At 40.9% G+C, this 15125-nt stretch overlaps 1 protein-coding gene across 2 annotated transcripts in view; it reads left to right on the top strand.

The window, feature by feature from the left end:
- CREB1 (cAMP responsive element binding protein 1) overlaps window positions 1–14310 on the top strand; it is a 39896-nt gene extending 25586 nt beyond the window's left edge. For both annotated transcript variants that reach the window (XM_061378528.1, XM_061378538.1), the window contains 4 exons: window positions 1648–1790; window positions 3222–3404; window positions 4778–4928; window positions 7822–14310. In XM_061378528.1, coding sequence (XP_061234512.1) covers window positions 1648–1790; window positions 3222–3404; window positions 4778–4928; window positions 7822–7966 — 622 coding nt within the window. In that variant the 3' untranslated portion in view covers window positions 7967–14310. The remainder of the gene's footprint in view (window positions 1–1647; window positions 1791–3221; window positions 3405–4777; window positions 4929–7821) is intronic.
- Window positions 14311–15125: the final 815 nt, after the last annotated feature.

The raw sequence follows: 15125 nt of genomic DNA, 5'->3' as shown, positions 1-15125 counted from the left end.
TGAAGACCCCTAGCCTTAATAGATTTGTGAGGAGCAGTGTTGCTAACTTAAAGGCTTCCACAGACTTCCTTGCAGCCTGCTTCTGCAGTGAGACTCTGGCTGTTACTATATATGGGGGAATGGCTGTGTATCGTGAGACAACAGAGCTAAGCAAACATGGAGCAAAGCTGAGAAGAAGGTACTTGTTCATGCTCACTTCTCATTGAGATGGGCTCCTTTGCACGCACTGACGCCACACCACAGCCTCTGTCCTCAAACCACGTCCTGGTGACTCAGCAGAACTTTGTAACTGTCAAACATAGACTCTAGGCCAATGTAGGAGTCACATCAGAAAAGCTGAGCCAGACTGGTGCTGTGTTGGCAAGATCCGGTTGGCATTCTTCAAGCTGCTGTGACTGGCCCCAGAGGCAAGATGGATTTACAGAATAGAAGGCTGTTTTGTCCATCTGTTTTGTCCACTGTTTTTTCTGGTCTAACACATAGTTGCAAACACTCTGGATGGAAGTTTTTCATTTGTCCAGGTGGTGCTTGGCACAGTGGAGTGCTTGTGCAGCGCTGGGGTTCTTGCATGCACACCATCAAAACAGCATCAGCAAAGCTCTGTTTTGTCAAGTTGTTTAGCAGAGTCACTGCTCTTCCCAGATAGCTCCGTACAGATGTTCTGGCTCCCAAAGCCTTAGAGCCTTATTTAGGAAGTGAGTGTTGCTTTGGAGCTTGGGGTCTACAGCTGTGTTTGCTTCATCACACTTTGAGTTCTAGTGACAGTCCACAGGAAGACATATGAGGAGAATTACAGAAGATGTTTCTCTTTACCTGAGTAGTATTTTGCAGTGACATAATAGAATATGCCAGCAGTGAAAAGGTCTTGACAGTTCTCTAAGGGACAGTGTTTGGTCTAAATGATGCATATTGCAGTAACCGCTCTGGTCAGTCCTACAGTTATGTTCAGTGGGACCTGTAGCAGTGATGTTTTAAGCAGTTTTTAGTTTGGATAATTACCCTGTGAAAGTAATTAAACCATGTGTTCTCTTCTTTACCCATGCTACTGTCACAGCTTTCTCAGGCAGGGCACCTGTAAACATAACTGTGTGACTTGACTCGAACACACTCAGTATTGCCTCCCAGGCAGGCATTACACTATAAACTGATTGCTTAAAGAGCAAGCATTTCTGCTGACTTCCTTTGTACTCAGCTCTCTGGCTGAAGTGTTTATGGTCTCTGAAACGGAGCAGTTCTTCTAATGTAAGGGAGGAGACAGGGTTTTACATAATTTTGCTTTCCTCAAATCCTTCTGTGGCTGAAAGCAGGAAACAAGTAAAAATGCATGAGAGAGAAACATGCTTTTAAGAAAAAGGGAAGGTTGTGACAGCTGATGCTTGGGTTGAGAAGAACCTCCTTGAGAGGCATCTTTGTCTGGTGTACTAAAACACAGCTGTTCTGTGCTGGCTCCCTTGCTCATCTATGAATGGCACTTGGAACAGTCCTCTCCATACGAGTTTGAAGATGGTGCAGGTTTTCCATTCTGCACCCGTACTTTCCTTGCTGGCATACTGCACTTTTCAGTTTCCCGCAGCATTATGTATCAAATAGGCTATTTTTTTTCCTCATATTTTTATTAAAATCTCAACAACACACTGTCTTTGCCAGAAAAATCTTGAATGACTTGTCCTCAGACGCCCCAGGAGTGCCAAGGATCGAAGAAGAGAAGTCTGAAGAGGAAACAGCAGCACCTGCCATCGCCACTGTTACGGTGCCAACTCCCATTTACCAAACCAGCAGTGGGCAGTACAGTATGTAGTCTGAATTTCTCAGTGGTGCTAGTAAGTGGGGATGAGAAGATGAAGAACTATTATTTCTATAAGTGTTTGGACTAGGACAAAGCAGGAGGTGAAAATAAGGTTATTCTAATTTGACTGTTTGATAACCGTACCCTTCCTTTAAACACATTCCTGTTGTAGGTATTTGAAGTTATCAGTTAGCATTCTGGGACTGCTTGCCAGTTAGTGCAGCTAATGCATCCTGAGGCAAAGTACGAACTAACCATAATGTTTTTATGAACTTCACTTCAGGAACCAGATGAGGTAATTCAGAAGTTTCTTTTTTTCCTGGCAGATGATGAATACTGGTTCACAAAATTGTAACCTCATTAATAGGAAAAGCACTGCAGTCTGCAATTACATCTTAAGAAAGTCCTGGAAAAATAAGAACTTCAGCAACCTTATTTCAAATATGTAATAAATATATGATTCTGTGTTTATTCACTGTATTTCACGGATAGAGTGCTTTAACTTAAAGGTTTGAGAACACAGCAGTAAAGCTGAAATTCACGTGCTGTCTCAAACAAACAGAGTATTAAATGTACAAAAGGGAGAAAGAATTTGCTTGTTTGTATTTTTCTCTTAAAATCTCTTTAGGGTTTTGTATTTCTGTTTATTCCTTAGCCACTTTGCCTACTGAAACTGATGTGGTTAACTCTGCTTTTCTAGCGTAACTGTAAAATACCTGCTTGTGCAGATGCTTGAGATTTTGGTGTGTCTGTGTATAGGAGCACAGTGAAATTCTGTGGAATCACAAATGAGGTGTGGTGTTTCAGCACACCTGCGTGACAGGGTTGAGGGAAAGAAAGGAAAAAAACTCACCCAAGTAAGGTTGCTTGAAGGAAAAAATGTGTGAAAATGGACATTCATCAACAAAAACACTGCTAGGAAGGCTCTGAGGAAGTTGTAGAAAGGGGGGATACAGTCAGAGGGAAAAAAAAGCAAAAGCAAGAAGAAAGTGAAACACAAGATGGATAGCAATAGCAGCAGAGGAAAGTGAAAGGCATAAAGCATGGAAAAGGAGAGGAATTACAGATGAGAAGAAAGGACTATGGAAAAGACCTAAACCAACCAAGAAGAACATCTTAACTAAGAAATTAAAAAGTATTTCCTGGGGGAGGATTGTAACTCCTCAATGTGATGCTGTTTTATCAGAGAAACTAATCTGTGGTTTAGGCTGTGGGTTTTGCCCCCCCCCCCAAAAATAGGTCTCATGAATAACTCCCAACTTACTTTCAAAGCATGGTTTCTTTAAGGTACATGAAAGCCATGTGTCTTGATTTGAGGGTGTGTAAGATTTCAAGGGATTTAACTCAGATCATTATTCTGCCATATCTAGGTTTAGAACTGTGAGTTAATGAGTAAGTTAGTGTCTTAAATGCTGTGTTGATGGTTTTTCTTCAGTTGCTATTACCCAAGGAGGAGCAATACAGTTGTCTAACAATGGCACAGACGGAGTACAAGGTCTCCAGACGTTGACTATGACCAATGCAGCTGCAACCCAACCTGGCACCACCATTTTACAATATGCACAGACCACAGATGGACAACAGATCCTTGTACCCAGTAACCAAGTTGTTGTACAAGGTGAGAAACTTCACAGGCAGTCATTCTGTGTAACATGTTCTCCGTGCAGACACAAGTTGCCAGCCTAACTCCTTAAAACGTCAGGAAACAGAATTAACAGCTTTGGCACAGATTAAGTCTCTAAAGTTATTAAAGGAAATTCTGGACAAAACTATCTGTCACATTTTCTTGGAGCCTTTCCCTTCAGCTTATAAAATTGTGGATATTTTAGGTTTACTTCTTAAAAATACGTATTATTTTCGGTTTTCCATGCTGTATTTCCTGTATTTTGTCCACACTATTTTAACATCTCTGCAAAAACTGATACCACTTCAGAATTCTTAGTTCTCCCATACAGTCATCTGCAGCAATAGTAAATTTAAAGCAAAGCATTAAAGTGAGTAAAGAAGGTTGTTTGATTCTTTCTATAAGGACACTTTAACTTAGAAGTACTCTTTTCCCTTTTTCAATTGCAGGTCATCATTTCTTCCTACTGTGGCTTTTGTGACTAGTCACAAAGTACTTAGAACCATAGAGTAATTTAGGAAAGTGCCTTAAAAGATCATTTGGTCTAGTCTTCCACTTAGAGCAAGCGGGGCTACTTCAACTTAGAATGTGCTGGGGGTTTTTATTGTATTAAGTTACATGGTTTGGTTTATTAAAAATTGGGGAGGTATAAAAAAACCCTGTCTATTAAAAATAGCAGCATTGTGCACCCCTGCTTTTATAATTCTAAAGTAGTTGATCTGAAAGTTGTCCAGTGAAGAGGCCTCCAGGCATCATTGAAAATACGTAGCTGAGAAAAATACTGTAGTTGTATTGATGATCTGTTTTTTTGGGTTCTTAAGAAGATGTGATTTCTTTAGGTGATGCTGTTGTTTTCTTACAAGCTCAGGCAAATGTAACACACTCCTAGATAAATAACCGAAAGAAACCCAAGACCTTGTTCATTTTAGAGAAGTAGCTCAGTGCCTAGTTTGCACAGTCTCTTTCTTGTTGGGGTAAATGCTACATTTCTACACCCTTTTTTCTGTGCCAAGTACTTACACATGCAGCGTGTGTAAGCACATAGGCGTTTGGAGCATATCTAGAAATACTGTTTGTCCCATCCTTCATCTTCTTGAAACTGCTAAAACTGCCCAGAAACTAGAGAAGTAAAGAGAAATATACTAGGGAAAAAAAGCAGCACAGCAATACAGCAAGACAACTGAAGTTACCAAGCACAAGTGAAGACTTCTTCAGCAGGAATGCCCAAAACCTAAGACTGAGATAGCAGTGATGACCCAGATGAGGGTCATTCCTCCTGTACGTAGCACCACAAGACTAGGTGCTCTTGGCACAGTGTTTAACAGCACTCTCACCACACTGACATTATGTTCCCTTATGCCTTTCAGCTGCCTCAGGAGATGTGCAGACTTACCAGATTCGCACCGCCCCTACCAGCACCATTGCACCAGGCGTAGTCATGGCATCCTCACCAGCACTTCCAACCCAGCCAGCAGAAGAGGCCGCACGGAAGAGAGAAGTGCGTCTAATGAAGAACAGGCATGTATATTTAGATCACTTCTTATCCAGTCAGCTCTGCATAGAACTGGAGTGTTAAGTGCTAAGAATCCCAATCTTTCTTTTTTTCAAAGTCTTTCTAAAGACTCTGCCTTTATTTAAAGGTGCAAAACAAAGCAGCACATCTGCTATTGCCATGTATTGTGACTATGAAACCTCAAGTAAAGGTGTCAGATTAATTCTGTGAGGTGTATGCATTTTTTGCCATAAGGAGTATACTCACTGGTGGGGGACTTATATAACCTCAGTTATGTATTTACAAACACTGAGCTGAGTTGATTTTTTCTTAACTACATTCGTGTAGTTTCTTTTCCTGGATTCTCTGCTTTAGCCTTCTGCATGCATTCTCCTTGCTGCTGACCTACCCGCACTCTTCATTGTCTCGCTTGTTCTGTGTAGCTGTTTGCCCTTTGGGTTTTATCCTTCAGAGGCAGAAAGATTCAAGAGAACGCTGAATGAGCAGCTTTGAAGTCTTTTGGAGCCAATGGTAGCAGCAGGGGGACTGAAAGAGAGAGAGGAGATATGACCCTGTAGGATTTAGTGTGTGAGGAGGAAAAGCCAAGCCTACTGAGGTGGGACTTGGTGGAGGCTGGGAAGAAAAGAAGCAGCAGGGAGAAGTTGGGCATGATGCTCCTGAAGCTGCTGTTGCAGGAGAGGGAAGGGATGGGCCTGAGCTGACCCATCACGCCAGGCTTGAACTCCCATCTGCAAGCCACAGATTTGAGCCTGTATGTTGCAGTGATTCCCTCCCCTCTAAGCAGGGAAGCCCCGTGAAATCAGCTTTACTTCATCTGTCAGTCTGAAAAAACTGTTGTACAGGTACATTATCTTCTGTAGATCGCTGAGCTGCGAACACAATAGAAAGTTACATGAACAGACCCAGGGCTCATCTGAGGGCCTTTAATGAGGTAAATAATGCTGACCAGCAGAGTTCACTTTAAAAAGGTTCTTATATAGAATGTCACCCATGTCCCCTTTTAATATATTTTTCTGATACCAGTGAGTAGTAGATGTCACCCTTTCAGGCCCTGCACTTGAGAATAATTTAATGAGCATTCTGAATCCCCTCATGTAATCAGCAGTCTTCCTCCAGTAAAAGAAAGCTTTTGTGTTTAGGAAAGCCAAGAAAAACAATGGGGAATTACCCCCACTTCAGTTAAATTGAGAGCTTTTGCAACAGTATCATGTTGCATGTGGTGCTTTTAGCCTGCCTGCTTAATAGATACTTGCAAATCTAGGCTCCGTAGCAAAGCAGGGGAAAGGGGGAGAGAGAGGCAGATGGCGAAGTGGTTCTTACTGGAGGATTATAGCGTAAATATTCATAGATATTATTGTGCAAATTTTCTGTGTAAATCTTACATTTTAAAAGCTCTCTTGTAATTCAGTATAACTCTAGCTGTTCCTTATGAATAACTAAAGCAAACAGACTTGAGGTGGCTTCATATGCAGCCCAAGCTGGCACAGAAATCACAGAAAGAAAAAGTTGTCACCCAGGAAGACAGGTTAGTAGTGTGCACTTCCTGGTCCAATAATACTTAATCATTTGGTGGCACAAGCACCAGGCCAAAATTACTACGAGTTGCACAAGGCCTATGTGCTGCAAGCTTGTGAAATTGTACTTGTAGGAGTGACTAATGGATCCCTGAGTTCTTTCAGGGCTTCTAAATGAGGTTTTCTTCATGATGTCTCACTTGTAGGGCTGAATTTCAGAAGTTACTTTTAGAGCCTTTTTCCCCCTTAGGTCCTGGAACAGACATGCTTTGTACCTAGTACTATGGCTGTTATTTATCTCATAAGCAGAAGAACTGGGTTCAGTTTTGTCTCTTACTTCCCATAACACTGACTGTATCACCAATCTGTGTAGTATGTGCAGTGAAGGGACCCTTAGACTCTCCTTCTGAAGCTGCTCTGCTTCACTAGCTAAAAGTTCAGGGCAAAGAAGTAGGTACACTTAGTATCTATCTGCAGTGTGCTGCTTTGACAGGAGGAGAGCCCTCTGCCTGGACTCCCATCCACCTTAGCACATGCTTGTGCTTACTTTGCCCATTGGTACCATTACTGTAGCTGTGCAGGGTAACTTCTGCCTTGGTGTTACTGTCTTCAGCATGCTCAGCAGCACATTAGGACCTTCCAGGTTGTTGGTGTTCTTAGTATGTTAGTTACCAACTTACCTACAGGCAGCTCAGTCTTTACAAGCAAGACCTAAAAGTTTGACTGTCTCAAGATCTGCTTTAGCACGTTAATGCTGCCATGTTCTTGGCACAGCAGGCAAGGACAAAGAATTATATGGCTGCCAGTGAATGGTTATTTTTTGAGTTGTTTTTGTATTATCGTTGCAGTGATGCAGGCATGATTAATAAAACTGAAGTATTGCTCAAGACCAAATACGTGAAAGCTCTAAATACAGCTTTTTTTGGAACTGTTGAGCATCCTGTAAGACAGCAGCAAAGGGAATAGTTAAGACTATAAGGAGATTAATAGATGGTCTTATCCATGTTTTTATTATTCATTTATTTATTGCAGTAAAATCACTGAAGTTATTGCAGCAGCATTCAACTCAGCCTGAAGGCTGTAACATAAATCCTGCATGCAGAATTTTGTCATCGAGCAGTATCCTTTTCTCACAGAAGCAGAATTTTATTGGTACTAACTTACTGGCATTTGCATATTGGAGTGATTTGTGGATCTTGAGTGTGTGTGATTTGTGAAGGACCAAGTGCTAAGAACTCAGTGTCTTTTTCCTGACCTGCATTTCTTAAGAATACCTCTGTGGTCTAAAAATGGCAGTACTGGGTAAAGGTTTGACCTGAACAGTTAAGTAGCCCATGTCTGCAAGTGATCATCCTGGGTCTGAATTGCCTTTTTTGCTTTGCAGAGAGGCAGCACGTGAATGTCGCAGGAAGAAAAAGGAGTACGTGAAATGTCTAGAAAATCGAGTGGCTGTGCTTGAAAACCAAAACAAGACACTGATCGAGGAGTTGAAAGCACTTAAGGACCTTTACTGCCACAAATCAGATTAATTGTGGATTCCCATTTGTCCAGGTGGGATAGAGACTGGTTCTGGCTATATCCAGAAAGACAAAGTAAACTTTTTATTTTCTAAACATTTCTTTTTTTCTATGCGCAAAACTGCCTGAAGCAACTACAGAATATATTTCATCTGTGCTTTGCATCAAACTGTGAATGTTCAAGTACTTGCCTCCACTCCCCCCCCCCAAGATTATTTTCATCATCAATCTCTGCGTGAAGAACAGGCTTCTTTCTCGTCTCCCCATCCTCTTCAAGGAGTCACAGTGTTCACTTGGAAAGTTACTGTGGGGAGAGTCCTTTTGTAATGATGTCAAGAATTTGTGCTGAGCTCTTTCCATTGCCTTAGAGACAGAACCACCCCAGCCTCTTGGTTCAGAGAACTGTGGGCCACATACATGGAGCGTGCATGATGCAGTGAAGAAGCATTGGTTGCCAAATTGGTTTCCCGTATTCATTATGAACTGTAAAAATACACGGCTAAGTGGCATGCCAAATGAAAGGCGCTTCAGAGTCATGTTCTTGGTATGGAGACAGCATACCTTTTTCAACTAGCCCAGGAGGGATTTTGATCTGTAATCTCTATTAAGCCCTCCTGGACTAGTAAAAACTTCTCCATACCTCAGAAAAAGACTGCGTTGAAATGAGCTTCACTGGTCAGTTGTTGCTTCTCAAAGCTTATGTGTGTGCAAGTGTATTCAGCATTCTGAATGCACAAAAAGCAAACACCAGCTTCATAGGATATTGTCTGGGAAATGGTATTTGGATAGGAAAGTTATCCAGAATAAAAAAGGTACAAGAGTGATGTTACAAAAACAGTTGTGTAGTAACCAAATGGTAAGACATGAAAGCACTACCTGTTTGTGTGCAGAGCAACTAAGCAGTTGAAGCATGGCCAACTCCACATACATACTCCCTGGTGACAGTAAAGTCTGTGTCCCAAGTCCTCTCAAACGCTGAGGTTATTTCTGTTGCCCTGCCACTGTCTTACGTAATGGAAATTACTGTACTCAATGGAAACATCAGCCTGGTTTGCTGGATCCTTTTTCAAACTTTGAGGCTGCCTTTCATACATAAATCAAACTGTAGTGTAACAACTACCAGGACAACCTCAAACACTGAAGAGAACTTCAGGCACAAATATTCCAACTCCTGCTTTGCAAGGGACAATGTTAGTTATCTGAACCTGGCCAGGCTACCTAAATTTATTTATTCAGAGGATTTTTTTTGATGTAAAAGGTCAGATTTACCAAGTAATTTATTCCTGTGAGTAAAGTTACTCCTGCGCCTCAGACGTCTGCAAGGTGATTTGTTTTGTGTGTGCACTGAGGAAATGCGATCTTTCCCAGATTGACATTGTTAAAAAGTAGTTCATGTTCAAAATCAACTCTGTACTAAGCATTAGGACTTGGAAGGAATCATGCTCAAAAAGAACCACAGAAGAATGTTAAGAAGTCATCATAAGAATGTGTCCAGAAGAATCATGTGCATTTTGTTTACTGGACCTCTGATGCTTGTCTCTTGAGAAGTCAACCTGGGTAATTCGATGGAGTAAGTTTACTTTGGGCTTCTGGTCAAACTTTTATGTATAGGGATAAATGAATAAGACTGTGGTATGTACTAATGCATTGCCTAGCAAAGTATTAGCTAATACCTTTTTTCCCATTCACTCTATCTGGTTTTCAGACAGACTTCAAACATGAACTTCTAAAAGGTTATACAATCAATGTGACATTATAGGAAGAACATTTGGAAGACTGTGGGTCTCAAACAGTTAAGCAGTATTAAAAGTTCTAGTTTTCTCATTTGAGAGGGCATTCAGTTTCCAAGAGACTTTAAAAGGAGTTTAAAAGGTTAAACTTACAGCATTAGTGTTAAATCTAGAGTTATCAGTGATTTCAAATTACGTTTGTATTTCAGGAAGAGAACTTGAATATCAGAATGATTGAAGAATTTGTTTTCATGAGTTTTGAGGGGATTTATAAATTGTCTGTTTTTATCTGCCATAGAGAATTGATTTTCATGTTTTTATTTAATGGAAGATGAAATTTATTAGTTTTAACAATGCAGATTTGAAGACGACCCTAAATTTTTAGCAATGCTGTTGTAACAACTGTCAGAGAATGCAAATACGTACAGCGGTTACCAGAACTGGTGCTGAAGTAGGAATGTGGATAATGCAGGAGTTGTTCTTGTAAAACGAAGCTCATGGCCTAGTTTGCACAGGTATATGGAATGGTTCCTCCAGCTTTGAGAAACACGGAAAAGGCTGTACGTGCGTACATTAAGGCTATTTCTTACGCAGAACCTTCTCTTTGCAAAAACTTGAGGTTTTGCAGAGAACCTCAATGAGGCTAGCTGTGATCTGAGAGCTCTTCTAGTGGGTAATGAGCACCGGCTAGTGCTTGCTGATGGTCACTTGGCACAGAGCCTCAGAGCTGGATGGACCAGGGAACCTAAAATGGTACCTGGACAGGGTTCTTCTAATACAGGGTTGATGCAAATTCATTCAGCAGTGAGAAGAGAGCTGTAACTGGTTTGGCTGTGCATGGTCTGCAAGTAGTCTGTAGTGTTCCTAGTCTAGACCTCATTAGCAACCAGTGTTTCATTAAGGAAAAAAAAGAACGTTATTTTAAAATGCATAGGGATCTGCAAGAATCTTAACTTTTATTTATGCTGCACTGAGGATTTAGGGACTTGAATTTATTTAAAGGAAGTCTGAAATGACAATAATAAAAGACCGAGCATAGGGTTGTCCATACATGCTTTACTATTCACGTTGACTCAAAAAGGGAAAGAACGTGACACAGGGATCCAGTCATACTTTATTTACTGAGTAGTGAGGTTGGGGTAATCAGCTCCTATACACTAAGGCCATTGGAAGTAGGACAGAATTTATGCTGGCAGGGGGGAGGGTTAGTTTTCTATCTCACAGTTGTGAGTTTTCAAGAACTGATAGCCTGTTTTACCTGAAGAGAGGGTTAGAAAGGGCTAGATCCATTATGTTCATAATAAACAAGAATTGATTTGAAATATAATTTTTGTAATGTCATTATTTTGCAAAACAGCAGCACCAGTCAGGCAGTTAAGATATTGTCAGAGGTGCTCTTTTAATTTAGATATTCTTGGAAAATACATATGTATAATATATGTACATATATATATATACACACAGTATATAATCTACAGCTCTGAGAGCTTTTAAGTCAGGAATGCTGAGTATTATAGTTATATGGAGGTCAGAAAAGATTTTTACTTCTGTGTGTGTCTGGGTGCGTGTGGATGTGTGCGTGTGGATGTGAAAGCTTCCCCCACCCCAGTCCTTCTGGGCTGCATTATTCGAGCGCTTATTGCTGATTTGTTTTGTGCTGTTCCTCAGTTACTCCTTTTCAAGAACTTTATTTCACCTTTCATGGCTTTTGTGAGGTTTGTTTTCGTTTTTCATTGATGGAGGTTTTTAAAGTTACGTAAACCAACCACCACCACCCCCAGAATAATTCACTTTTGTGCTTTTTTCCTCTTTGGCAGCTATATATCAAAGGCAAAAACAATTGGAAAGGTTGTTAAGGTGTTTGTTTTCTAAAGGAACCACTGGTAAAGAGTTCTGGTTTTCCTCCTGGGGTAGTGGCGATGCATTTTAATTTAAGCAGCGATTTCACCAGCATCAGGTAGTTACCAGCATCATTGCTTGTATCTGAAAGCACAATTGTAGCCTGTCATGCTCGTCAGGACTGTACAGGCACCTGTAGGTTCTGACTCCTGTAGTTGGCGTTTGCGTTTAGACCAGGCTTCTCTGGTACTTGTACACTGATCAGAAAATTGGTGGGGTGTTTGGAATCATAAGAGGCTCAGGAAAAAAAATATAAAAATATAAAGAAAAACAGCCCTGAGAGTTTCTGATCTAAATTTGTACTATGTTTTTCTTTCACATTTGGGCTTCCAGTAGCCTGCAGCTGCAAGTAGTCCTCTGTTAGCAAAAACTGGCCTCTGCTTCTCTGTTTTATGCCTTTTTCATTTAAGACAGCCAGTGCTTTTTGTGGGTCAAAGACAAGTCTCCCCATGAAAGCAAGTTCAGTATCAGTGCAAATCTATGGCAATTCATCAAGGATTTCATTGGTTTTCAAAGACCCTGTTTTTATTGTCATTTATCCACCCGGAAGCTGGTTAGTGATGTGACATTTGCCAATGATCTAACCAAAAGGTCATGTATTTATTTTTGTTACGCTATATTCTTTGTAAATGTTTAATTAAAATGTGCACTTTTTAAAAAAAAAAAAAGAATTCTAAAAAATAAAAATAAAAACACACACAGAGCAAAAGAAAAGATCAGTTGGGTTTGCTTGAGAAGCTTCTCCCTGGCACGGTTGTTTTAATCCTGCTGCCTGCACACAATGCACTCCTCTCCCCACAGCAGATTTAACTTGCTGATTAGCACCTGGCATCCAGCAGGCATTACTTCAGAATGGCAGGAGATCTGCACTGGCAGCATGGAGGACTGGGAAGTATTAAGTGTGTGGTGGCTCAGAGCAGTAGGTACAGGATGGATGCGGAACTATTTTTAGAGTAGAACTAGTTCAGGGATCCCAAGTGGGAAAGAGTGGTTAATCTGGAAGGAAAGCTGAACTGGTTTTCAGCCACTTTATTCCCCTTCTCTTAATTTGAGATTTGGCTGCTGATTTTACAAGCTGCATTCCAAAACAATAAACCAAAAGGCTTTCCAATCCTTTGACACCAGGAAGTAAAGGTACGTTGTCAGTGAGTCACCCTGCTTTAAAAAACGAGAAAAGCACAACCACCTTTCTTTTGCAGGAACAGTGATAGTTTAGCTGTAACCCTGAAACCTGTCACTGTGAGCAGCTTTTAAAAGCATACAGTACACTGATGGCTCTCTTTGCTGTGCTTGGGAACTCATTTCCCTGAGCTTTTGAATTTGCTAGCTGTAGAAGACGCTGATTTTGCAGAAACCTGAAGGTATCACGAAGCTCAGTTGGTGTGGAAGGAGCCAGACTGATGACGAGAAACAGGGTGCTTTCAATCCTACTTACTGTGTGCTTGTGGCAGGTTCAGGTCAGTGGATGGATATGGCATAAACCTGTACATCTTTGGAGGAAAGGGACCAGATCCAATTGGTAAAGAGTCCACATTTCAAGAGTTTTGCCTTGCAGTGTGTTTTCTAAATGTATGTAAGCTCTGGCCCGCAAAGAGAGTAGCTTGGGCTAGTTAGAGTAGCACAGATTGAATACAGTGACCTGTTTGTGTTCTGGCAGTGGAGGTGCAGTTTGTGGCTTGCTGTGTAAGTGGTGAGTTCAGGTCTCACTTTCATCAGTGAGAGGCGGCAGAAGACAGCCGGCCTCAGGAGCTGTGTGCTGGCAGTGAAGGGGCCAGGGGCAGGCTGTAATGATCCATGGTTGGCACACTTTGTACGCTGACCACGTACTGTACTCATGGCTTGGGAGCAGCCGCTTCACCCAGTCTCAGCCTCAGTTATGTATTTCTCTAAATTAGGGGATAGCTGAGCCAGAGCAGGGGGAAGGAAAGGCTTGAGGCAGCTAGTTACCTGGAAATGGCCGCTCAAGGATTAAGGATGTTCAGGTGCTCTCCACAAGTTGTGTTTTATCCAGGTGCCACTCCATGTTTTTTGTCTGTGTAATGACATTTATTTATGTTAAAACATGAATTTTACAAAGTTCTAGAACTTCAAGTTTTGTAGGAGGTTTGAAACTGTGCTGCTTATAAGGACTTCTAGGAATGGGAAGGGGAACAGGGCAAGAAAAGGTGCTAGATGGCAGCCAACCCCTCCATAGACCTGTCCACAGCTTGGTTGTTCACATGAAAAGTCAGTTGTTTCTACTCTAGGTTTCTAATTTGGAATTGTTTTGGAACAACAATTTTCAGGGAAGCCTTCAGAGCGAGGGTTATTATTCTCCCTTTGTAATGTAAGCTGGTAAGAGTAAGTTCACCTCATCTGCATTTCTGATTCTTTACCCCCACCATGTCAGCACAGAACAGGGTATTTGAGCTCGACTCCCACATACTTGTGGAAGTTAAAAGACTAAATGAAAATCCATTATTTGGGGGGAAATAAATTCTTATTTACATGTCCCCAAAAATCTAGAAACATCCCTGTTGTGTTTTGGGTTTTTGGTTGTTTTGGTTTTTTGTTTTTTGGTTTTTTTTTTACTTTTTTTTTTCTTTGTGCTTTATCTGTGTTTTTTTAAAACAAAATTGTACTGGGTTATAATGCATTTTATTAACACTATGTACATATTAGCTGCTTTGTGTTTCAGGATGGTAGTAATTGCTTTGTATATTAAAGTGATTCTTGTGAATTTGTGAATTATTGTCATAAAGAAGTGCTTTTTCTTACTGTAACCTTTGTGGTATAAACTGTCATAACTCCCTTTTTACACAAACATTTATGTGCAGTCACATAAACATGCTTTAAAAAACTCTACAAAGTCTCTTTTTTGAGCAGGATGTTCCATTTACACTAATTTAGTGTAAATTAGACAGGAATACGGGAAAAAGCGTATCTTGAGCAGACTATGGTGGCCTCTCACAATCTGTGGCCTGCTGTAAGTATTCATGAGGCTTTCCCCAAGGGGAAGGCTTTTATAATTGTAATTAAATGGAATTAGATTGAGTGAGAGGTTAAATCCTGAAGTGAGGGGTTAAGTCCCGAAAAACAAAGTTTCTCTTCCACTCCTGGTATTTGTAAACCTGCTTTCCAGTATCCATTCTGGCGGCAATTAGCCCTGTTGTTTAATAACACATAGAAGACTTTCCCCTCTCACAGTTTAAATATGCTGTCTTTCTCGCTTTTAAGCATTCCTGTAAACCCTGTACTACTGATGTTAATAAACAGAGCAGAACAGAAGGCAGCAAACACTGTAAGGATCATGACCTGATTATGCAATCTACAAGGCTGGATCCAAACACTGGGATGAAAGCCAGAGGAACAAATTCAGCACCGAGGTAAACACACCTCCAGTGAAATCAAGGGGATGCAATAAGGTTGGCTCATTAGAGCTAGGAATTTTGTGGTTTTCACAAGTAAGTGTTTTCATAATGCCATTCACGTACTACATCAAGTCTACATCTTGGTAATGAGGGAGAATCCCAAACAGGGGTTAGTCCATGAGGTAAAAATGC

This window comes from Neopsephotus bourkii, unplaced genomic scaffold (genome assembly GCF_033783945.1).
Source record: "Neopsephotus bourkii isolate Nb327-2 ecotype Australia unplaced genomic scaffold, CSIRO-AGI_Nbou_v1 NB_196, whole genome shotgun sequence".
NCBI classification, from domain to species: domain Eukaryota; kingdom Metazoa; phylum Chordata; class Aves; order Psittaciformes; family Psittacidae; genus Neopsephotus; species Neopsephotus bourkii.
The sequence above is the reverse complement of the archived record's forward strand: the minus strand, read 5'-3'. Positions and strand labels throughout refer to the sequence as shown.